The sequence below is a fragment of the Giraffa tippelskirchi genome, chromosome 3 (assembly GCF_054371585.1).
Source record: "Giraffa tippelskirchi isolate mGirTip1 chromosome 3, T2T-mGirTip1v1.2.pri, whole genome shotgun sequence".
Lineage (NCBI taxonomy): Eukaryota > Metazoa > Chordata > Mammalia > Artiodactyla > Giraffidae > Giraffa > Giraffa tippelskirchi.
The window spans coordinates 86,693,897-86,719,700 of NC_137277.1; the positions used below are offsets into that span (position 1 = coordinate 86,693,897).

General features: G+C 41.0%; 1 protein-coding gene across 1 annotated transcript in view; it reads right to left on the reverse strand.

Moving 5' to 3' along the window:
- Window positions 1-24,448, reverse strand: part of METAP1D (methionyl aminopeptidase type 1D, mitochondrial) — a 74,967-nt gene extending 50,519 nt beyond the window's left edge. Inside the window, 2 exon segments of the mRNA XM_081577790.1 lie at window positions 23,991-24,420; window positions 24,422-24,448. Coding sequence (XP_081433916.1) covers window positions 23,991-24,420; window positions 24,422-24,448 — 457 coding nt within the window.
- Window positions 24,449-25,804: the final 1,356 nt, after the last annotated feature.

A 25,804-nucleotide genomic window follows, 5' to 3' on the forward strand; every position in this document is an offset into this window, starting at 1 on the left:
AAAGAGAGAGAGAGAATAAAAGGAATCTAGACACAACATATATTTGATACTAGGGAATTATGCTCAAATTTTATAATGTTTAATATGGTATTTTGTTTAGAGTACTTTCAACATTTAAAGTTGCATACTAAATATGTCTAAGATCTGTTTCACAAATAATCTGTGGAGGAAGGGTATAGGGAGTAGATAGGGGTAGAAGAGAATGAACCAAGATTGTTGAAGCTGGGTGATAGGTCCATGGAATGACCATTGTGCTATTCTCTCTACTTTAGTATATGTTTAAATTTTCCCTAAGAAAAAGCTAAAATAATCTATCAGTTAACATAGTACCATCAAAACACACCTACACCAGTTCTCATGTGGTCCAATAATTACATCAGTATCACACCAGCCATTTATTAAAATGCAGATTTCTGAGCTCTGCCTCAGACCTACTAATTCAGAAAACCCAAATGTTGGAAGCTGGGATCTCTACTTTAACAAACTAAATGATTTTTATACACATTGAAGTTTCTTACAGAAATGATTCTTATAAACAATAAAGTCAGAGAACCCCTGACTGGTCATTTTGTGTCAGGCTTCACTTCTCATTTTCCAAGTGAGACAATCAAAGAAGAGAGATAAATTAACTGGCCAGAGTTCACTTTGAGGCCCTGAAGGAGTTGAGATCTTTGAGGCTCTCGAATCTTGACTTTCCAGTTTATTGTTTAAGCTCCAAGCAACATGGCCTCATTTAAAATATATTATCATTTGCATTTAAAAGTTTGGTTCAAATTCCACCACAAGCAATTTACTCTTTTAACCCTTAGAGATTAAAACACACACAACAGAAGTACCACAGGGGTCCCATATATCTTTAAAAAGAGACCTCTATCAGGATATAAGAGATAGCTTGGCATTCTGATAAAAGTAGAGGTGTTTGTGGCCAAACCCCTGAGATATGGCTGAAAACCGAAAGTCTCTTTTCATTTGATAGGGCCTTAGTGTAAGGTGTACAGCAGGCAGTTTACCTGCTTACCATTAGTGAAGATTGTGTGTCAGGAGGTCATGTCCTTTTCCATGGGTAGGGGTGTGGAGGCAACTTTTATCTGCCCAGAGAAGTCACTGGTTGAGGGCATGATGTGGGTTTCTTGGAGCTCTTCTTGTTTATAAAGACACCCTTGGCTTCCATGCTTGGTAATGGCCTTTCAAAAGATACTAGAGTATGAGGTGGGTACATTTTTCTATTTACCTAAAGGGCTCACATTCATATCCCTCCCCGCTTCACATTCACATCCCTCTTCCCTTCTGATATTAATCCAAGTGGCTTAACTTCAAATTAACAGGGGATAGAATTAAAAATGGAGGTACACAAATCCTCTAATAAGCATAATCAGTACCTTCACTTTTTCTCCAACATTTTATGAACATTTTCAAACATACAAAAATGTTCAAAGAATTTTATGGTAAACACATTACCTAGATTCTACAATGAACACTCTATTTGCTCTTTGTCATATTTCTAAATATTCCACTACCCATCTTTTTTTTTGGGGGGGAAGCATTTCAAAGTAAAGTTTCAAAGACAGTAACCTTCTCCCCCATATTTCAACATGTATAAAACCAAACTGGAATGTGTGTTTAGAGTTCCTTTTTTCCTGTATTTTGAGGTAAAGTATACATATGCACAAAACTTCGAATCTTAAGTATATCATTTGATGAGTTCTGACAAATCTATACACCTGTGTAACCAAATACCTATTAAGATATAGACTATTTCCAACATTGCAGAAGCTCTTTCTCTCCTCTTTCCAGCAAACCCCACTCTCACCCAGTACCTATGGAAATCCACACCATTAGGGACTGAAATTATTATCAGCACTTCTCAAACAGAATAACAGCCCAGAGAGAGGGCTAATCTTTTCTTAGATCACATGAACATGACATGAGAACCAAAACCTCAAACCTTGAAGAGTTTTATGCTTTTCCTACTTGATTATATCTCCAAATTTCACTTCAAAAATTCTAAATTGAATTAAAATCTAATTTGTGACTTCTGACTGTTTCCAAGAAAATAGACAATTTGTCTATAATGTTTTATCAGGGCAAACCTCCAGGAATAGTTAGTATAGAGGAAAAGAATCATAAATGCATTTTAAAAAGAGACTAAAAATAATTCACATAGGAAATGCAATTAAGTTTAATTACATTGAATGCTAATACTCCCCCTGCAATCATAAAAACAAATGTTTGAAATATACTCTAATGAAAGGAAAAGCCCCTCATATATTACATAGCTAAAAATAATACATTTGCTTAATATTTGAATTTTTATTATTATTCTAAATCTCATACAACCCAGATCACAAAAATTAGTGATTCTGTTCATTCTACTATTTTCTACTCATGCAAGCAAAAGCAGTAATGTTCCAAGGATATTCTCAGGGATCTGCAAACGACCCATAAACAGCAGCTTTTTTCTTATTTGTTTAATAACTGCTGTCATTCTTTTTGTAAGCAGCAATCACAAGATGTCAAACAAATTCTGCCTTGACTGTGGGTACTGATAGATGTCTCTGCTTGTTTTTATTAAAAACAAAAAATTTTTCCCTGCATTAATTACCAACACTGGAGAAGCAGGGGCACGGCTGGGATGTTCACCAGCCTCTGGGCAAGCAGAGATGCAGCACAGAAAACCACAGAGCAAGCTCACTACCCGAACAGAATACCGGAACACATTTTTCTTTAACTCCCTTGGGGACCCCGGGACTCAGTCTTAGATTCCCTTAAAGGGAAAAGCAAGAGCCTGCATGGGGGCAGGGCGTATCATGTTTATCAGTCACAAACAGTTCCTTTGGGCCTGGATCCAGGTAGTCTGTACTTCTAAATTCAATGAAATATAGGCGCCACCAGGTAACAGTAGTGGTCAGAGAGCTTGCCAGAAACCTGTAACTCAAAACTGAAAAATGAAATTAAAAGGCTACTTGGGCCAGGCAATTTCTTTCTGCAGGATGCAATAACTGCAAACTACAAAGCTAAAGGAACAGACAATTCTTTGTAAGTTTTAAAATTTCTTTCTTCCTAATGTGACACAATGTCTGCCAGCAAAAATAGAAACGAATGTTTTCGAATTGGTATCTCACGACTGACCTGTAATGTTTCAGCAGAACTTCGCCTGTTCTTCTTCCTTTCTTCTTTTCCTTCCCGCATTGTATGGGGGTGGGGGGGTGGGGGGTGGGGAGTTGGCTTATGGCAGGGAGACCAGGCCGGCTGGCTGGCCGAGGTCTTGGGTGTATCCGGAGGGCAGGTACCAGGGGCAGGAGTTGCGGAGCAGACGCCTGACCCTGTCCTGTCAATAAACCTTAACCCCGACCTGCCAGGCCCCTGAACTGGCTAGTCTCTGTCTAGCCTCTAACTGCTCTAAAAATGACTCTTCATTTAAAAGTATCTTTATGTAAATACCCCACAGGAACTGACAGTCATCAGACTTGCCACAGAGTTGTAGTTTTTTAAGGAGTGCAAGAAAAGTCATTTTCTACCTCATTGTGAAAGGACTTGGAAAACAATTTCAACTGCTGTGCAAGACAATACTCATCACTCTCTTAGCCGACTCTGCAGGCAACATTAGTTTGACTTTTAAGACTGTTTACAGTGAAATATTTGATATTTTGATGAAGTTATTTGAAAGTAAAGATGGATATGTGATTTTCTCCACAGAACCAGCTTACTCCTGAGCACCCAAAGAGGTAAAGTTAAAGTCCCGTGCTTCTCATCCATACAGCGAGGCTTCCTTATAAATTCTAAAAGGACCCAAACTTTTTACCTAAACATGAAAATCCAAACTAAAAATTAAAAAGGGGAAGTGGAGAGATAAGGAAAGAGGCTTTGGAATGAAGTTTTTTGTTTTTTTTTTAATTAATAAAATTAAATCAGCCTTTGCAGATTAGTATAAAACACAAACTTCTTTTTACTGCTTTGTGGCTTAATTCTGTTTCCTTTTTCTTTATAGTGGTAAAAAATTTATATCATATAATTTACTAAGACTCCTTGAGAGCAATTCCTTAAGCTATTTCTCTACTAACATGTAATAACGTAATGGGAAATACAGTTATTGTCAATTCTATAAAAGGAAACCAGACTTGAATTTTGCAAATCCCAGGTTCTTTTCCAATTGGGTGCAGGTTAAATTCTGCCTTTTAAAGTATGGCTTATTTAAACAACTCAAATTAAATAAACTATTCTTTCCAGTAATTTATTATTAAGTCCTGACAAAGTAAAAGAAAGTTATCCCTCTCTGTTCCATTATCCCTTCAATTTTTATCAGCTTCTAAAATACTCCACAATTTACTTAATATATTTATTGCCTATCAGAGCAAGCTCCTTGAGGGTAGAGATTTTTGTTTGTTTTGTTCATTGATGTGCTTCAAATGACTAGAAAAGCAGTTCATAGCAAGCCCTCAATAAAAAGTCTCAGAATTAATAAAAAGTTGAACAGATTAAGCAAAGGAAAGGTGGGCATGGAAGAAGACTGCCTATGTTTTTCTTTGTGTTTAATCAACTACCCAAATGCCTTTCCCCCCTCTTCAACGCCAGTTAAAATGCAAGGAGGAAAAGTCTTGACATTTGAATTGAAAGATCTTAGAAACCAACTAAAACTGAGGTCTGAGTCTTCAGAAGTCTCCAAGAAGCTTGTTGAACATACAAAGTCCCAGGCCTTGCTCCATATCTACTACAGAATTCCAATGTTCGGGCAATTTATTGCCCAGAAGGGAAAAAAAGATAAATCACTTAACCCCACAGAAGTGATGGTGTGGTGGTGGTTGTTCAGTTGCTCAGTGTCAGATTCTTTGAGATCCTAAGGACGGTAGCCCACCAGGCTCCTCTGTCCATGGGATTTTCTGGGCAAGAATCCTGGAGTGGGTTGCCATTTCCTTCTCCAGGAGGATCTTCCTGTCCAGACCCAGGGATGGAACCCGCATCTCCAAACCCGAGTCTCCTGCATTGCAGGCAGATTCTTTACCACTGAGCCACCGCGGTCACAAAGAGTTCAGCATGACTGGGCAACGGAGCACACACACATGCATGCAACCCACAGTTACAAAATAGCACTAAAGGTACCAAAAGGATGCAGCTGGAACCAAGAGATGGTGCATATCAATCAAAGTGTATTTGCATTGAGTTTTAAAAAATGAGCATAAACATAATACCTGATGAAAACTAGTGGTGATATATGTATTTCACAGAGAGTAGTCTTTGTAAAACCTCTAGGTGTCATGGTTTGAGGGAAGAGTGCCCACCACAAGAACAGAGATGCAGGCTGAGGGTCAAAATATGGAGAGCTTTGTGTTCTAAAATAAGGAGTGTAAAAAACTATGGGAAGACATTAAAGACTTGTGATTCTAAATGCATAATACAGTTTAGAACTGGGATAGTCTATATCTAACTCTAGAGGACAGTTAGCTCTGGAGAATGAATAGATAGATGGGTCAGCAAAGGAGTGGCAGCTGAAGCCATAGGCTGCCAACTAAGGGACCAGCCTAAGGTCACATGGCAAGTTACACCCAGAGCTGAAGTTACCACTCCTCATTCAGTCACGTGTTCCAACTTCTGTACTACTTATAGAAATATCTCTTAAGTAAGCCTCTTATCACAGATAAAGAAAACATTTTTAATTATGTTTTATCTTGTTATATCCCACATAATGTTATCCTTCAAATCTTGACTGCAATTTATTAGAGTCCTTACTTTCTCATTAATTTATCAATGGCCATGAAGTCAAGTTGATCACTTTAGTGATCCACGGCATGAAAGTCCTCTTTATTTTCCAGATGCATCTATTTTCTAGTAACTTTTTTTTTTTACTTCTCTGCTTTTTTATTTTAATCATTACAGTAAGTCATCTATCTCTGTTCTTAATAAGCAGACACAAGTTTACAGGACTCAATTCCATTGACTACCCTGAGTTTTCTCATTTCAAACATGAATGGCAGTTGCACCTCTCTGATAGGGCTGTTCTTATTCAATGACGTTAACATCATCTAGATGCTCTCTTCAACATTAGAGAAAAGAAGTTATTTGTAGCTACAATCTCAATTAAACTTCCATTTTTTACATAAACAAACTGAAATTTCCCCTGGAGTTTTAAAGACTTTCTTTTAATTACTACCTTGTCTCATTTTGGGTTAAAAGGTTTTCTCTCATATCCAAATAATGATACTACTCTTGGCAAGATGACTACATTTTACTCATACAGTTATTTAGTTCTCACCCTCTATAGAATCTTGTGTATTTACTGTGACAGGGTATAGGAATTACTCATACTCCTGCCTTAGAAGACTTGGTAATCCCCTGATGTGACAAGGTTAGTGTGAAAACTATTACCAATATAACAGCCCATGGCTCACAGTAAGTGACCGTGGGAAAAATGATCGTCTCAGCATCCATTCCAACCTCCTCCTCACTCATCTTCTGTACAGCAGAGACTCAAGAACTAAGAATTATGTTTCCCAGACTCCCCTACATGGAGGTTCTACATCTGAATTTCACTCTATCAATTAGAAACATTCGTGGGAGATTTGAAGCAGGGAATGTGATAGAGGCATCATTTCGGCTGAGTCTGCCATTCTTTCTTCGGCTAGTGAGCACGATGTGGAAATGTTAGGGTTTTCTGAGCAGCGTCCTCCATTGGCTTCCGCATTGGCTTTGTGAGTATCCAGAAGCAGTTGGAGGTGGTGGCAGCTTAACTCCCCTGGGGGCCAGTACAGAGGCACTGTCCTGGATGTTGTCCCTGCATGCTCAGGGGTAGTAGAGAGAGTCAGTAAATCCCTTTGATGAAGCTAAGGCCTCAAGTACAAGCAGGACTTAGCCAGATAAGAACTGGGAAGGAGCAGTTCCTGTGCAAAGGTCCTGAGGAGGAAAGGGCTTAGAGAATGAGAGCCCCTGAAAGACAGGCCAGTAGACAGGAGTGGAAGGACTGGAAAGTTGGGGTGCTAAGGCTTGGAGGTTAGGATTTTCATGGTTAGTGCAATGGAAAGCCTAGGAAAGGTTTTAAGCGGGAGTGAACTGATTCAACGTGCTATTTAAAATGCCACCTGAGTATAGCGTGGGGATAAATTGGAAGAAGTAATTTAGTGACTATATAATAGTCTCTCTCATCTTATAAATGTATCATAATTTAATCATCTATTTTATTAAACAGTTAAGGAATTTCTAGTACTTTGCTAATATAGGTTAACACCGTAATAGATATCCTTGAAACAAAATCTTTGCCAACATCTCTAGTTATTTTCTGAATACAGACTTCTCAAAGTGGAATCGAATAATGGAGTTCAAAGGTATGAAATCTGGGGGACTTCCCTGGTGGACCATTGGTTAAGACCGTGTGCTTCCAATGCATGGGATTCTGGTTCAATCCCTGGTCGGGGAACTAAGATTCCGCATGCTACATAGCACGGTCAAAAAATTTTTTTTAATCTTTTTTTAATTTTTAAAAATAGATATGAAATTTTCTAACTATTTTTTTAAGTTTTTTTTAAGGGATAAAAATTTTGATCATTAAATATGAAAACCTACTTCACAAAAAGGATATCTTCCTACTTATCCAGTTAAATGATATCAACAGAAGATTATTTAAAAAGATGAAAAACTTCCACTTGTATGTAAAAAGTACTCCAATTATTTGTTTTTAAAAACGGGAAGCACGTCATCAAAATCGATACTGTTCAATTTCTCGGTTGGGATGAGCCACATTTAAAACAATCATTACAGCCAGAATTTGGGACATCCTAAAAGAACCTCAATGTAATCTAAGCTTCTAAGGGTCCATCTATTTGTGATTTAACTTTTTTATAACGGTATTTTTGTTATAAATATATTCACAAAGCTGAAAAAAAAAATGCTTTGTCAGACTGTGTTTCCCAGTGATGCGGCTGGTCAGGTTCAACGGAGCAGAGCTGTTTTGCTCTCTCCATTTTCTCGTCCAACCTCTCACAGGTGGCCTCTTTCACACGCAAATTTACCTCTTTTGTTCCTCATCTCAGCGACTGGCATCGAGACACACAAGCTTTCACCTCTTTACCTACTCCTTCCTACTCACTGTCTCATATACAGACCCGCCTCACACTCAAGGTCTGACATATTTATTTTCTCTTCAGTTGATGTGCTTCTTTCTCCCTCTCTCCCACACCCCTCGGCTCTCACTTGCATCTTTCCTCAGACTCTTCAGGCCTCCCCTCTCTCACAAGCTCCTGTCCTGGGTCCTTGTTCAGGGAAGGACTGTTGGTTAGAAAATCTGCCAAGGTGGCTGGGGGGATAATTGGGGCGAGGGTGGGGGTGCAGATGCACGGATGCTGGGCGTGAGGAGACCAGGTGGCCAGCCAGGGTTTCCCAGGCCCCCGTGGCAGGAGGGGGTGGGCCTGAACTAAAGGCTGGGGCCGCCAGAACAGGGGACAAAGGCTGAGTCCTGCTGCTCGCCAGCCGGAGCGCACACACTTCAGACACCCAGAAACGCTCTGTGGCCTGGATGGGGTCTGAGAGTTGCCAGTTGGACATCCTGACCTAGACAACCAATTAAGGCATGTTCAAGGTCTGCTGAACAGAACAATCTTCTAAACTAGGCTAAATCCCCTGTTCAGAGTTGCTGATTTTTCTGCCCCTAAATTTTCCAGATTTATCATCATATTAATAGTAAGAACTAGAAGACAAAACGGACAAGGGTACTGAAAAATCTGATGTACACTGAACATCAGAGTTAACGTACTTTTGGAAACAAACCAGGTGTCTGGTGAACACTGTGGGATCCACTAGGTATGCTTGATGAGAATCTGTGCTGGGAAGGAATTGAAGATCAAGGTCAGGAATGATTAATATGGATGCAGGAAGTCATCAACATTTAAGAACAAGCAATATGAATCTCATTAAATCTTCAATCACTTCCTATTGCCTGAAGGAATTGGTGGTAGTCTAATGATTAAAGCAATAACATTAAAGTAGAAGACAATATTAGAAAGTTAATCTGACCCTTATAAAAGAAGCTAGCACAAGGTACCAATCCACCTAAGAGACTTCACAAGACTCTCCTCGGGAGCTGAGATTTTTGTCTACTGGTAAAAGAGACTTCCTTTTTTTTTTTAATCGAGGTAACTGATCATCCTTCACATGCTTCCCCATGGGCCATCATACTGCTATCTGTCTGTTGTGTCTCCCACTTACTCGCTGTATCAGCAGATCGCACCACCCTCCGCCCTAGCCTTCTCCTGCTGTGTTGCTCACTCGTATTTCTGATTGCAGCACCCCTGCGCTCGCCTGGCAATGCCCTGAACAGCTGCTATTCACAGAGCATAAAGTAGGGGAGAAATGACAGAAGACGACAGAGAGAAGCTGCCTTTTGTAACATCAATTCTTAGAGAGGCTGGTTTTCAGCTGCATGCACCAGCCAGTTGGCGGGGAGTGGGGCAAGGGTGTTCTTTTCATCCATGACCTATTTCTGCTTGGTCTTATAGGAAAATCATAATCTTACTGATGACAGAGACAGGTTATGTGATGCCCCAAATTCAGAATCATCACAAGGCTGAGCAGAAGTATAAACAAGTGTAATAAATAGAATCCAAATGCAAGAGACAAAAGGACCTCAAAAGTTAATTTTCCTAAATTAATATTCCAGTAATTAATAAGCTTTCACTTGGATGTGGAAGGAATTTTTAGAAATCATAGTTCTATTACTAGTAGCCCTCCTTAGGGGGGAAAACACTTTAGAAATGCCAATTCTAGTTAAACAGTGGACTGGATTGACTTTTTACTTTCTTCTTTATACTTTCTGGTTTTGGGCCATGCCACACAGTTTGTGGGATCTTAGTTCCCCAACCAGGGATTGATTCCAGGCCACTCAGGTGAAAACACTGAGTCCTCACCACTGAAATGCTAGGGAATTCCCTCTTCTTTATACATTTTTATAGTAGCTTAATACTTCCACTATGAATACAGTTGACCACTGAACAACCTGGGTTCAAGGGTGCTGATCCTCCTCGCAGGAGAACATCTGTGAATAAATAGTATCTGTGGACTGTGTAGCTCTGTGGTACTTACTATAAAAAAAAAATTCATGTATAAGTGGACTTGTGCAGTTCAAATCTGCGTGATTCAAGAGTCAACAGTAGTTATGAAGGGCTTATTATTAAGAACTGTGTGGTTGCCAAGATGGTCGCTGACTAGTAAGTAGCAGCAGCAGGATTTGAACCTAAGGAGCCTGATTTGACACCCCGCTTTCTTAGCCTCTGTTTATACAGCCTTCTTTGAATGACTTTTATAATCAGAAAGTATATTTTCAAAGTATTTTTATTCCTAGAAAAAGCAATCCCCACTTGTTCCTCACTCCTGTTGTAGAAATAGAGACACTCTCACCACTTCTAAGGGGACATTTCCCCCTTCCCTTCTTTCCATTCCTTTCCACCTCTTTCAGGTCCTCTCTCTCTCTAGGAAGCCCCCTGCTCTCCAGGATTTCCAGTGGTCCTTATTCCTTACCATTTGCTGCCCTTCCCTCTGCTTCTAAACACAGCCAGGGCTTCTATGTCAAAAACAAAATGTATGTCCACACAAAACTTGCACACCAATGTCCACAGCAACGTTATTTGCAAGAGTAAAAAAAATGGATGTAACCCGGATGTCCAGCAAGTAAAGGAAATGTGATACCCCACTCAATGGGATATTATTCGGCAATAAAAAAGGGATGAAGTACTGATACATACTTCAACATGGATAAACCTTGAAAACATAGTCCTAAGTGAAAGAAGCCAGTCATAGAAGACCACATATGGTGTGGTTTCACTTATTTGAAATGTCCAGAATAGAAAATCTATAGAGCCAGAAAGCAGATGAGTCGTTACCTAGGGCTGGTGAGGATAGGGGGCCTGGGGAGTAACTGCTAATGGGTAAGAGGTTTGTTTCATGGCTGTCCAGGTGGTGCTAGTGGTAAAGAACTCGCCTGCCAATGCAGGAGATGTAAGAGACATCCTCGATCCCTTAGGTCAGGAAGATCCCCTGAAGGAGGGCAAGGCAACCGACTCTGGTATTCTTGCCTGGAGAATCCCATGAGTAGAGGAGCCTGGTGGGCTACAGTCTGCAAGGTGGCAAAAAGTCAGACACAACTGAAGCGACTTAGCACGCATGCAAAAGGTTTGTTTCAGGGGTGATGAAAATGTAAAATTGATGGTGGTAGTGGCTGCACAACTCTTTGAGTACACTAAATACCACTGAATTGTACACTTTAAGTAGGTGTGAACTGTATAATCTGTGAATTCAGTTCAGTTCAGTTCAGTCGCTCAGTCATGTCCAGCTCTTTGCCACCCCATGGACTGCAGCATGCCAGGCCTCCCTGTCCATCACCAACTCCCGGAGTTTACTCAAACTCATGTCCATTGAGTTGATGATGCCATCCAGCCATCTCATCCTCTGTCATCCCCTTCTCCTCCTGCCTTCAATCTTTCCCAGCATGAGGGTCTTTTCCAATGAGTCAGTTCTTCGCATCAGGTGACCAAAGTATTGGAGTTTCAGCTTCAACATCAGTCCTTCCAATGAATATTCAGGACTGATTTCCTTTAGGATAGACTGGTTGGATCTCCTTGCTGTCCAAGGGACTCTCAAGAGTCTTCTCCAACACCACAGTTCAAAAGCATCAATTCTTCAGCACTCAGCTTTTCTTATAGTCCAACTCTCACATCTATACATGACTTCTGTAAGAATCATAGCTTTGACTAGATGGACCTTTGCTGGCAAAGTAATGTCTCTGCTTTTTAATATGCTGTCTAGGTTGGTCATAACTTTTCTTCCAAGGAGCAAGCATCTTTTAATTTCAAAATCTGTGAATTATACCTCGATAAAGATTTTATTTAAAAGAAGAACCCAAGAATCCCCACCCTTCTCTGCAGCCACTTCCATCACTTTTCATCTCTCCTTCCACTGCTAAAATTTTGGTCTAAGTCACTATGACTTCCAAGTGGTCAATTTCACCGACCCTTACTGAATCATCCTGAAATTTCTTCCTGAGCTTCTTTTCCTAACTAGGTTCTCTGTTTGCACCAACTCCTTCCTTAGTGCTTTGACAGCTCCTCTCCTTCCTCAGGTCCCCTTTCCAACCACCAGGTCCTGATTCCTCCTTCTCTGTACCATTCCTCTTGCATCCATCTAGCGCATTCAGTCAACACACTAGTTCAGGCCCCATCACTTTGTTTCTCCCAATATCTCCCAACTGATGTGATAGTTTTCGCTCATCAGTGCATTCAGGGCACCACCTGAATTAAACAGGTCAGTTTAAATTAAACAGTGTTAAACAGAATTAAACAGTGTCAGGTTAAAACAGAGACACCATTTCACTTAATTGTCAAAAACTTTCATCAGTTTCTGCTGCCTATAAGATAAACCCTAAGCTGGCTTTCAGGGTCTCCATCATCTGGCCCTAACTTCTATTATTAATCTGCCTCTCCTATAACTCTCTTATGCAAACTCTCAGCTCCAGCCAAACCCTCCATTCCAGCACCCTCTGAATAGACCTTGACTTTCCTGTATTCACACGCTTTCTTCATCACTGCTCTGTCTTATCCCCTTAGGAATGACCCTGCCCTACCCCTCCACCTTTCTGCCAATCATCTTACTCATCCTTCAAGGCCCAGTTCTCTGAAAAGATCACTCCGGCCCTTATCTTTCTTCTCTCTTATTCCCAGAGCACTATCATACTGTTTTTTGTTCTTGTTGTTGTTTGGTTTTTTTTCACCAAAAACTTCATTGAACAAAAAATTCACTGTTTTGTTCCACTATCTTCTGCCATTTCATAGGCAACTTCATAATTCTATCTTCCCCAAATTTTTTATCGTTTTGAACAATCTTTTCCAGGTGCCCTTTACAATATTCCAGGGAGCTGAAATTTTTTCCATTAAGAGAATTTTGTAAAGACTGAACAAATAAAACTATCTTACTGTTTTGGTTGTCATATGTATTAGGCTTCCTTCTCCAAGTAAATTAAAAACCATCTGACCCAGTTCAGAAGACCACTGCCACCGAACTTTCTCGTTCCCTCACTCCTCATCCTACTATATCTGTTCCTTGCTCTTGCAGGAAATTCTCACCTTAGGACAACTCCTCACCGCCCCCCACCCACCCAGTTATCAGCCTCTTCCCTTTTTACTTCTATACTCTATAGATTATTCACTGTATAATAATGAGCCCCAAAACAAACAAAATAGACAAGGTCCTTGCCCTTGGGAAATATTCAGCTTAGACTAGACTCTGCTGCTGCTGCTGCTGCTGCTAAGTCGCTTCAGTCGTATCCGACTCTGTGTGACCCAGGAGACGGCAGCCCACCAGGCTCCCCCGTGCCTGGGATTCTCCAGGCAAGAACACTGGAGTGGGTTGCCATTTCCTTCTCCAATGCATGAAAGTGAAAAGTGAAAGTAAAGTCGCTCAGTCGTGTCCTACTCTTAGCGACCCCACGGACTGGAGCCTACCAGGCTCCTCCACCCACGGGATTTTCCAGACGAGAGTACTGGAGTGGGGTGCCATTGCCTTCTCCAGACTAGACTCTAGGATTCACTAATTCAATCCCCATCTTGCTAATCCCCCATTCCCCTTTTCTCTTACTCCCTAGTTCTTCCAGTGCATCCATCTGGAAAATTCCATCAATACAACTATCTACTTTCACTCTTTTATACACACAGGATGATGCCTATTTGGAGAAAATCACACAGTGACAATGAATGGGGCCACTGCAGACACACGGTCTCTAATTTCACTTGGATCTGAACAGTGCTGGGCAATCCTTCTATTATCTCTTGTCATTTTTTTCCTCCTATTTCCCAATCCCTTACTTCACTTCATCTCTAATCTCTGCAAAAATGTACAGAAAGAGACTGAAGTAACTGAGGGACAAGGAGATTCTTCAATTTTCTGTCCCCTCTTCCAGATCAAAGTCTATCTACATGTTCATCCATCATCCCTCCAACACTAAGGGAGCAGGAGTCTGGTATCTTTGTCCCTTTTCACACACATGCCTCAGCTGTCCTGTTTAGATGGTACCCTAATCCCGTACAGGCTGTCAAAAGGAGCATCTTCAACTGGCTGCTCCCTAGCTCTCACCCTGCAGCAGAGCTCCCAGAAAGTTAAACAGCCTCTCACTGCACCTCTGCCTTGGGACAAGGGGCCTCCCTGTTTCTTGACTCCTTCCTCTGACCAGGCCCTCCTGGCACAGCAGGACTCAGCCTAGTCCTTACCTCCTCTGTGAAGGTGAAGGTTCCTTAGTCGCACTGGATAATCCCATTGCACCATTTGCTCACCTCCATCTGTGTATCCTTCTTACTCTGTTGCAAAATTTATTTACATGTCTGATTCCACCAAGGACTGTGAACTCATGGAAGACAAGAACTGTGTATTCCAAGGCCAGTACACTGTAAATGACATATCCTCCACTATCTAGGTTCCTTCTGTGTTTCCACAACACTTGAGACAAATCTCCTCTTTCTTCATTAATCTGTGCATTACCGCTTCATGATCAGAGAATGCAGAACGTACAATTTTTCTTTCTAGCACTTGTTAAGGTTTTTAGTGGCATAACTTACTATCCTTTGCCCTATTTCATGTATATTTGTAAAAAGAATCCTAATCAAAGCATCAAATTTGATATTAAATCAAATTTACTAATAATAACATTCTGAAATCCAACCTTATTATGTCTACTTAAATTGTCAAATTAGAGGCGTGTTAAAGTTTCCTATTATGATTGTGGTTTTTATCCATTTTTCCTTTTATTTTTAACAGCTCTTGCTTTATGTATTTTAACATGTTATTTGACTCAAAGATTCATTATTAATAATTTTATTGTATCACTATTAACCAGCCACTTTTCTCTGATTAATTCAAGAAATCTTGACTGAATGCTTATTATGTGCCAGGCATTGTTCTAGGTACTTGGGCTACATCAGGAACAAAACAAAAACTCTTTCCTGAATTTATGTTCTAGTTGAGGAGGTAGGCAAAAAATAACATGACAAATAAGTAAGTCATATAGTGTGTTAGAAAGTGTTAAGTAGTATGAGTAGGGCCTTACAGGACATTATAAAGACTGTGGCTTTTACTCTGAGTGAAATAGTCTGGTTTCGGCTGCACAGCAAGGCATATGGGATCTTAGTTCCCTGACCAGGAGTCAAACCAATGCCCTCTGCATTGCAAGTGTGGAGTCTTAACCACTGGGCCACCAGGGAAGTCCCTAGAGGAACATTTTAAATGACCCCACTGGATATATTCATACAATCAGCAAAATGCAGAATGTGGAAAGCCCCATTAGGGCAGACAGATGAACCAGTTGTTTCAACAAATAAATTTCATGAAAAAAAAAGGGAAAATAAACTTACTGACTAAAACAAATTGACATCCTCTTCAAGCCATGTGGCATAACTGGGACTAGAATTTCTTCCTGCCTCAAACAACCAGACAAAATGTGAAGGAGTTATTTTTTTGGCACTGGCTGTTGAACAATGTAAGACAGAGAACCTTGAGGGTAAACAAATACACAAGGTGAGTCCAGCTGGGCTGCAGTGTTCTGTCTGGGGAAACCATCCCAAATATGGCATTGGGAGACGGAGCCCAAGCCAAGCACAGCACCTTGCTGTTTCATTAGAGAGCAGAGGGTTGGTTATGAAGCAGCTGGAATTTGCGAGGCAGGGTACTGAGGGTTCTGGAAAACAGAGAGGCACACGGTCTACCAGACAGTAAGGCTGCTGCAAGGCTGAGAGCTGAATAGAGGTTCCAGAGGTTGCAGGGGGGAAGAAGTTGAAGTCTTAGTCCAACCAGAGTAGAAAGACCTCACTAAGGCCCACAGGCATTCAACTGGAACCAGAAAGATCAGCTGAGATCTCGGGAGTAACAACCATGCAGAAGCAGAGCAAAGGAGGCAAATTAAGACCTGTGAGCCAACCCAACTCACTGTCTTTTTTTGTAAATAAAATTTTAATGGAACATAAGCTATGCTCATTTGTTTACACACTGTCTAGGCTGCTTTTGTACTGTATTAGCAGACTTGAGTTGTTGCAATAAGAGACACAGGGTCCACAAAAGTCTAAGATATTTACTACCTGGCCCTTTATAGAAAAACTCTATTGAACTCTGCAAAGTCCTAGACTAAGGGCCACATTCTAGAACTTAGAGGAAAACAAAACAGATCCACTCAACCAAAGAAGAAAACCAAGCCTGGAAGAGCAACATAATCTCCACAAGGTTATTATTCATTATGTCATATATATTAGATAACATACGAAGAATAGAAAAATGTGACCCACGGCCAAGGAAAAAAAGCAGTCAATAAAACAGAACAGATCCTGAGATTGTCCAGATGACAGATTGACAGATAAGGACTTTAAAACAGCCATTATAAATATGTATGTAGAAGTACTTAAAGGAAAAGAAAGACATGAGTAAACAGCTGGGAAACCTCAACAGAGAAATGTAAAGTATAAGTAAAGAGCCAAATGTAAATTCTAGAACCGTTAAGTACAATATACGAAGAAAATTTTAAAGGCTCCTGGCTTTTAGAGTTACATAATGAAGAATCTACAGATGAAATTATATATCTGAAATGTGCTTCAAAGTAACCTAGCTTGGGGAAGCGAAGTAGTTGGGGAAAAAGATGAAACAAGCTGCCATAAACTGATGACTCTTGTAACTGGGTGATGGGTATGTATGGCTTTCTCTACTTTTCTGTATGTTTAAAATTCTGCACATTCAAAAGCTAAAAAATAAAACCAATCTCTACAAGAAAAAACTGTTTTAACTGCAAAAAAGATGATGTTCAAATGAAACTCTGCATATATATTACTCTCCTCCCATCTTTACCAAATTCCTGGAGGTATATAGCACCCACTCTGCATTTTCAAAGATTCCCAATGCTTGGGGAAAGTGAGCATTCCCTAACACTGTGAATATTAGGTGAATTCCATTTCCCTTACCCCACCTCTCTCTCTCTCTCTGTGTTATATACTTTGACACACATGGGAATATCAGTATTTGATTTCGCAAAATGAGATTGCATTAAAATACTCTATAACTTGTATTTTCCAAATAACATATGTTATGAATATCATTATTGTCCACAATACAGGTCAACATCTTTTTCTGGTTAATGACTTCACAGTAAGTATCATTGCGAGTCTACATGTTCTATACTGTGCATTATAATTCATAATTTCAACAGGAGACAGGAACTTTGTGAAACAAAGCTATCTCAGGCAGAGGGAAGACATAAGAGCATATATTGAGGGACAAGTCTGACTTGAGGGACTTTGGGGCCATGATTTGATTGTTAATTAAGCATGCTTTAATTTATGTAGTAACAAGCCACAACAGAGTTGAAAGCTATTTGTTAAAAAAACATCATATAGCAAAAATCCATCTCCATTCTCTAGTTATCCACATCGAGTTTAAGTCACAGGAAGCTCCTTATTAATAGTATTTTCCAAATCACCCCATGGGCTGCATCCCAAAAGTTTAATTCTAAGTTGGTTTGGTGAAACTGAGGATACATTTTCATACAGAAGCTATACAAAATGGTAAGGATCTCAGGTCGTTGACAAAAGTTTAAAGCACCTAATTTCTGAGGTAAAATAGCCCTCTGCTATCTGAAGGCTAAATATTTGAAAAACCACTATCATAAGAAAATTCTTAATGAAAGAAATCTATGGCCTTAGAGTCACAAATAAACAAAAGCACTTGTAACTATTTTGCATATTTGTTTAAAAAAGAATGATAAAATATTAATAGCTTTAAATGTATCTTAAACTATAGTATATATAAGTGATTTCCAGTTACCATTCTTTGATCATGGAAATTGTAAAGGTGTTCCTTTTCTATATTATAATTTATATAGACATTTTGTTTTATTGTAGAGAATATGCGCAGTAAAAGACATTTTCCCCTTGGATCTGGTCCCACTCAAACATTTGCTATCTTCTGTATTTGTTTGTTTCGTTTTTTCTTTTATACAGTTTAAACAAAAGCTTTAGAAAATAAAAATGTTATCTTCTTAATGTATAAAATTCAAACACATCAAGCATAAAGTAAAAATCAGTCCAATCTCACCATTTGGAAATAACTGCTATGAACACTTGGGTGAACATCATCCTAGATACCTCTTTGGGCATGTATACATATAAGGAAGCAAAAATACAAACTTGATGTAAGTAGGATTTACCGTTCTATACCCAGGCTTTTCTCCTCCATACATACCCACGAATACTTCAATCTATAGTGAATCTACATCATCTTTTTAAATGACTGCATAGCACCCCATTGCATGGATGAATCATAATTTATTTGGTCATTCTCTTACCAAGCCATTTCAGATTCAGATTCTGGTGAATATTTCCCAATCACTATTATTATAAAGTTACATTCTGATTAATCCATCTTGGTACACTCATCCTATTGTTCTCTCAAGATAAATTCCTAAAAGCAGAATTGTTAGCTAAAAAGTATGTATACCTTACACCTTGATAACACGTTGCCACACAGCCCTCTGGAAAGGCCAAACTATTTCACATACCCACCAACTGTGTCTTTCTTAGACTTTCTGCTGGACTTACACACAGTCTGTCCCCTCTCCTCTCGCTGGCTTCAGTTCGCTCCACAGGTTTACTTCCATAAGCTTTCTTCATCTATCCTCTGACTACACTGCTTACACCTCAAGCACTTTTCTTGCAGATGTCTTCCCTTCCCCTTTCCCAACCTCTTTTTTCTAATTACCTCTAATAAGTATGACTCATGACTCAAATTCCATGGAACAAAACTCTCACAGTTGCCCAAAAAGGTATACAGAAGTAAAACTGCCTTAAAATAATCTTGGAGGGAGATGGAACATAAAAGTGGTGGGCAGGGAACAAAGTCACTATTTACACCAGTCATATGACAAAAACTGACATTTTGAGATAAATTATTCTTTAGGCCTACCATATAACTTTTGTGCATAAATATTTCTACAGGAGGTTGCATTCTGAAAAGTCTTTCATTCAGTTGTGAAAGTGAGTACTTACTATGTACATATATTATACGCCACATTTTGGGAAGACAGAGATGAAGAAGATAAGATTCTTGTCTCTAAGAAGCTCCCATTCTAGCAGGAGAGACAGAGGTGTATTTTCAGATAAGTGCACATACTCTGATTCAGGGTAATAAGTGTTGTGATAAAGGCATGCCCTGAGTGCTATTGAAGCAGACTGGGTTAGTTCAGCCTGGGCAGAAGCAAATACAGCTTCAATGGAGAGATGGCATTTAAGTGTGACCTTGAAGGATGAATGATTGCAGGCAAAGCAATTAAGGAAGTACACAATGGCAAACCTTAGCAGAGATTTAGGAAAGAGTTTAGCAGAGTTTAGGAAACTGGCAGGAGATGAGGCTGAAAAGGTAAACTGAGGCCAGGCTGAGATGCAGTTATCCTTTGATGCTAAGGGATTCAGACTTTAGACCAGCAATGAAGAGTTCTCAGGGATTTTTGTTTTGTTTTGTTTGTTTGTTTTTTAAGTAGGGAAGCATCATAATCTGACCTGAATTCTAGAAAGACAGTTGTAGGTGGACTAAGTTGTAAGACTAAGGTGGAAACTAATTACAAGGGATGGTAAAGACTTGTACTCAGACCATGCAAAAAGCTGGAGGCATCCAAGAAATGGGATTTACTGACTCACTGAACATAGACACTGAAGGCAGTGGCAAGGACCAAAAGAACTTAAATGCTTATACTTAGGTAGTGCCTGGAGAGTGATGCCATCAATGGAGATAGAGTATATATACGGAGGAGCAGAAGACATGGAGAAAAACATTCACTTTCATGTTGAACCTGTTGAGCTTAAGGGACCTGTGAGACATCAGGAAAAGATGCCTAACAGAGAGTGGGCATTAAGGCCCAGTGTTTGGTTCTAGGGGATCTTGTGCTGATACTTTTTAAAAAATTGTATACATTTGGCAGTCATTTGAGGTGGGTAAACATGATTCAGCTTCAGCAATATGTGAACCATGAACTTCCAGATGTTCAAGCTGGTTTTAGAAAAGGCAGAGGAACCAGAGATCAAATCGCCAATATCCGCTGGATCATCGAAAAAGCAAGAGAGTTCCAGAAAAACATCTATTTCTGCTTTATTGACTATGCCAAAGCCTTTGACTGTGTGGATCACAATAAACTGTGGAAAATTCTGAAAGAGATGGGAATACCAGACCATCTGACCTGTCTCTTGAGAAACCTGTATGCAGGTCAGGAAGCAACAGTTAGAACTGGACATGGAACAACAGACTGGTTCCAAATAGGAAAAGGAGCACGTCAAGGCTGTATATTGTCACCCTGCTTATTTAACTTATATGCAGAGTACATCATGAGAAACGCTGGGCTGGAAGAAGCACAAGCTGGAATCAAGATTGCCGGGAGAAATATCAATAACCTCAGATATGCGGATGACACCACCCTTATGGCAGAAAGTGAAGAAGAACTAAAGGGCCTCTTGATGAAGGTGAAAGAGGAGAGTGAAAAAATTGGCTTAAAGCTCAACGTTCAGAAAACTAAGATCATGGCATCTGGTCCCATCACTTCATGGGAAATAGATGGGGAAACAGTGGAAACAGTGTCAGACTTTATTTTTTTGGGCTCCAGAATCACTGCTGATGGTGACTGCAGCCATGAAATTAAAAGACGCTTACTCCTGGGAAGGAAGGTTATGGCCAACCTAGATAGCACATTTAAAAGCAGAGACATTACTTTGCCAACAAAAATCCGTCTAGTCAAGGCTATGGTTTTTCCAGTGGTCATGTATGGATGTGAGAGTTGGACGATGAAGAAAGCTGAGCGCCGAAGAATTGATGCTTTTGAACTGTGGTGTTGGAGAAGACTCTTGAGAGTCCCTTGGACTGCAAGGAGATTCAATCAATCCATCCTAAAAGAGATCAATCCTGGGTGTTCATTGGAAGGTCTGATGTTGAAGCTGAAACTCCAATACTTTGGCTACCTCATGCGAGGGGTTGACTCATTGGAAAAGACCCTGATGCTGGGTGGGATTGGGGGCGGGAGGAGAAGGGGACGACGGAGGATGAGATGGTTGGATGGCATCACCGACTCAATGGACATGGGTTTGGGTAGACTCTGGGAGTTGGCGGTGGACAGAGAGGCCTGGCATGCTGCAATTCATGGGGTCGCAAAGAGTCGGACACGACTGAGCGACTGAACTGAACTGAACTGAAACATGATTGCTGACAACTAGGAGAGGAAACAGGGATGAGGGCTTAGAACAGAATCTTAGGGAACACTAATATTTATAAATCTAGAAGTAGAAGAAAAGCCTAGTGAAAGTCCAGGGAAATCAGAGAAACAGGGGGCATGCCAGGAGAGACTGGCTCATAAAAGGAACATGAGTGTAAAAGAGAAAATATGCCTCGTTCTTTGCCTGCCCCACACTTTTCCTTCCCATACTCACTGTGCAACATAAGAATCATACGTAGAAGCTTTGGGAGCTGGAACAAAGATTCTAATAAAGTGGGAGGTGGGAGTGAGATTAAACAGAAAGTTCCTGGGACCCAGTTAGGGATTCTGCACTGTGATCTGGGATTTATTGACAGTGTTAATACTAGGAATAGTTCCATCCCTGGAGGGCTTGTTACCTTCTCTCTATGTTCCAAGAGACTAATATGTCCTTTCCCCTTTACAATGTCACTACTCATAGTTTTAATCTATCCCTTAGCTCATGATGGAAGAAAACAAGTATGGCTGTGCCTCGGGGCTTGAGGCCCTTACACCCTTCTTAAGCGGTTAAAAAGTCTCATTTTCCAGGAGGGAAATGTGTACACAGATGCTGATGATAAATTCTGGCACAAAGACTTAGAGTGGATTAATTTATATCAATCTAAAGGGGTGAAAAGGAGAAAGAAAGAGAAGAGAGGACTCAATAAATTTACCCTGCATTTTCAACCCTGAGGGGTGGAGAGTAGGTGGTACAGGACAACCCATCTGCAACGTAAAACTAGTTATGAATAGTCCATAAAGGGGCCTTTCCCCATCACCAGACTTCTTCCTGATGACATATTTTCCCTCTCTCTTCTAATCAGAAGATCCCCCACTTCTAGTCAGGAGATAACCCTCGCGAGGTGTAGTGGGAAGCATTACTATAGCTTTTTCTGTAAGAGCTTTTACCAAGATTGTCTGAACCATCATTTGTCAAAATCGTGAGAAAAACGATGAATATCTTATTTCTATAATCCACAAAGAGATTCTATACACATGCATACGTATATGTGTGTGCATGTGTGTGTTCTGGCTCTTCCTCTACCTTGACTATCTGCCCAGTTCCTCTTCACCATTACCTGCAGTTCCTAAAAAAGGTCTAAACACCATTAGTTCTTGTCAAAAGAGGAAACAAAAAGTAACTTGATTAGTAAATAGAGTTTGGATTGGAGCCCAGATCTTAAGAGGTGTAAATTGGTGCTCTTTTCACAAGGCTGTACTTTCACATAGATTTCCACTCTCCCATCTAACCAGCCCAAATCACTACCTAGATCACCGTCCCTTTACACATCTCTCACCTCAAATCTCCCTGTGGTTCCTGACTCTACTAACACACAAAAAAGACAGGTCTATCCTCCTACCAACCTCCTTCTTCTCTAAAAACATCTTTCTCTTTACTTTTCACACACACTCATCATATTTGTCCTGTCTCTGATTTTCTACTTTGCACACTGATTTCTGTGAAGAGACCATGCCATGCAGGGCAGAGGAATGAACCCTTAAAAAAAAAAATCAGAGTCATGTTCAAATGCCCATTTTGCCTCTAACAATCTGTGCAACCGTGGTCTTATTACTTAACCTCTTTGTCTCACTTTTCTCATCAGCAAACATAATAATGCCTAACTCACTGAGTTTTAAAAGGCAATTAGCACGACTTCCCTGGTGGTTCAGTAGTTAAGACTCCCAACGCCAGGGACTGGAGTTCCCCCCTTCTCCGCCCTGGTCCAGAAACTAAGATCCCACATGCGGCACTCCGTCCCCCTCCCCCCCCCAAAAGTAGTTAGCACATGTAAGGTGCTTAACACGGTATTACGTATTAATACACAAAAGGCACTTAAAAATGGTAGCTGTTTGCCGTGAAAGTAATATTTGCCTCACAAGACTGTTGTTCCTACATACCCGACACCTAAAGTGTTCTTCCAACAAAGATTCAGAAACCAGTTCAAATCCAACAAAGATTCACCTGCAAAACTATTTGCACATTTACTAAAATTTCACCACTTACACAAGGGCTTCCCTGGTGGCTCAGTTAGTAAAGTATCTGCCTGCAGTGCAGGAGACACAGGTTCGATCCCTGGGTCGGAAAGATCCCCTGGAGAAGGACATGGCAACGCACTCCTGTATTCTTGCCTGGAGAATCCCTTGAACAGAAGAGCCTGGCGCGCTAAAGTCAATCGGGTCGCACAGAGTCGGACATGACTGAGCGACTAAACCACCACACAAGAATAACAGAATGACACCTATTTGAAGCTAACCAGACATAATTTCTCCTCTTCTTAAGACAGTGGAAGAGAATAATCACATTTTACAAGTTCCCTCAAAGACGTGTTGGATAATGCCAAGAGATACAAGTTGCTTTCTCTGCGGCAATTGGGTGTCCAGGAGCATTTCCGTTACTGTAGGTTCATTGCTCCGCAGCCGGAATAAGTAAGTTTGCTGCACCAATCACACAGCTGACGTGGGCGAAGAAAACTTCAGATAATGTCCCATAAATCTCAATGAGGGACTGCAAATAGATGCCACGCAGTGACGTGATCTAGGCAAGTGACGAACACACGCGGATCTGTTTCTGTGACATGTGGTAACGTGTGCCTGCATATGTCCACAGGACTGAAAGCACAATCTGGTACGCCGAGATGTCTGATCGCTGACGTGTATCCCTTTGAACCCGACTGCGTAGCAAGTGAGCGCCGATGAGAACCCTCGCGTACCTCTAGGAACTTACCTCTTCGGACGAACAGGTGCATGCCGCTGGGCGCCGCCATGTTGGCGTCGGTCACGTGGCCACAAACTCTCGCACCTCGCCCCGCCCCGCCCCGCCCCGCCCCGCCCCGCCCCGCCCGTCGGAGCCTTCCACTGGCCGCCCTGCCAAAAACCAGAGGCGCCGAGGCCGCTGGAGGGGAGCGCGCGTGCGCGCCGGGGGCTGACTGCGGGAGCTCTGGCGGCGGAGCGGCTCGGGCACCCGGGCGAGTAGGGGATTCCGCGGCCGGCCGAGCCCGCTCCAGCCGCGAGAGGCGGGCTGCAGCAGCGGTTCGCGCACTCTCTCTGAGCCCCCGCGCCCAGGTGGGATGGAAGAAGCCTGTCAGGTAAGCGTGGTATCCAATATTTGTAGCATCAACATTTTGGTGCATGGAAACGTGAAGTTGGGAGGAAAAAAATAAAGCACAATCTAGCGTTCAACATAGCACTTTGCATCGTCTGCCACTTTGTTGCATATTTTTCCCTGGATTCAGCTGAAAGGTAAAATTTGGTTCAAAGTCACCAGCTGCCTGCCCCCTTGGCTGTCCCAGAATCTACATTACTCAGCAGAGACAACAGACAAGACAGGATCTGTGTGCAGCTGCAAAATCTATTCTGGGTTCCACAGTGGGTATATTCAGGGGACTTCTCGTTCCCCGAGGACACCTCCAGCACAGTGGTATTAACTGGAGCCTTAATCCTAAATGTGACTTTTAAGAATGAGAGGATGATGTCTGCTAATTGTGCTGCCAAAAGATGAAGCCTTCGGAAGGCCAATTATGAACCAAGTGAGGGAGATCATGGATCCCTAGTGATGACGGTGCCCATTTTTACTAAATTCACTATTCCTCTTATCTGAATTCTGGGGCACATTTCCATCCTGTCGCAGAGCAGGTATTATTCATCTTGGTACCCAGCGAAGAAACTGATATTCAAGGAATGAAGGAATGTCTGGTGAAGAAATTGAACTCTGCACGAACACAGTCAAACCAAGAATGTAACAGTTTCCAAATGCAGTGAAGATTGATAAGGATTCTTGGTGAACGTGTGTGATGTCACCTAATTAACGTTTAAGAATGTAATTTAATTACACAGTGAAAAACTCAGACAGTTCAGAAATGATTTTTTTTAAAAAGCGTAAATCCCCTTCCTCACCCTGTCTACACACCACAATCCCACTCTTCAGTCAGCCACTGTGTGCATCATCGCATGCCTTTTACCGGCAAATATGTGTAAATATTTTAAATAGAATCACATACTTACTGTTACAAAATTGCTTTTCCACTCATCAGAAACATCAAATCTTAGAATACTTAGTTAGAGCTCATTCTTTTTAATGCCTCCATAGTCCTGATAATTTTACTTTTAAGTAGAGTGAATTTGGGTAGTTCATTAGAGGACACACCTATACTTCTCAGAGACCCGGTTTTGTATGCTTTTGAGTCACCTTGAAAGATAAGGGGACACTGAGGTAGATGACATGCACAAGGATGAGAATGAAAAAATACTCTTCCAGGTGACTTCAAGCCCCACCTTTTTCAAATGCAGATCAGTTCCAAGGAGAGAGGTTTTTAATGTGGTAATCTGTCCTCAGTGTAACTGAAGCCAACAACCTGAGTGCAGGAAAGGAACCTGAAAGTTAGCAGAGCACCGAGTCTCAAGAAGTGTGTAGAAAAAAGAAACCTGGAAGTCCCTAGAGAAATGTCAGAGGGCATTAAGCCCAATTTCAAACACAGCTGAAATGGAGCACATGTTCATGTGATTCAGCTCAGCCAATCCTTGGGCTTCCCTGGTGGTTCA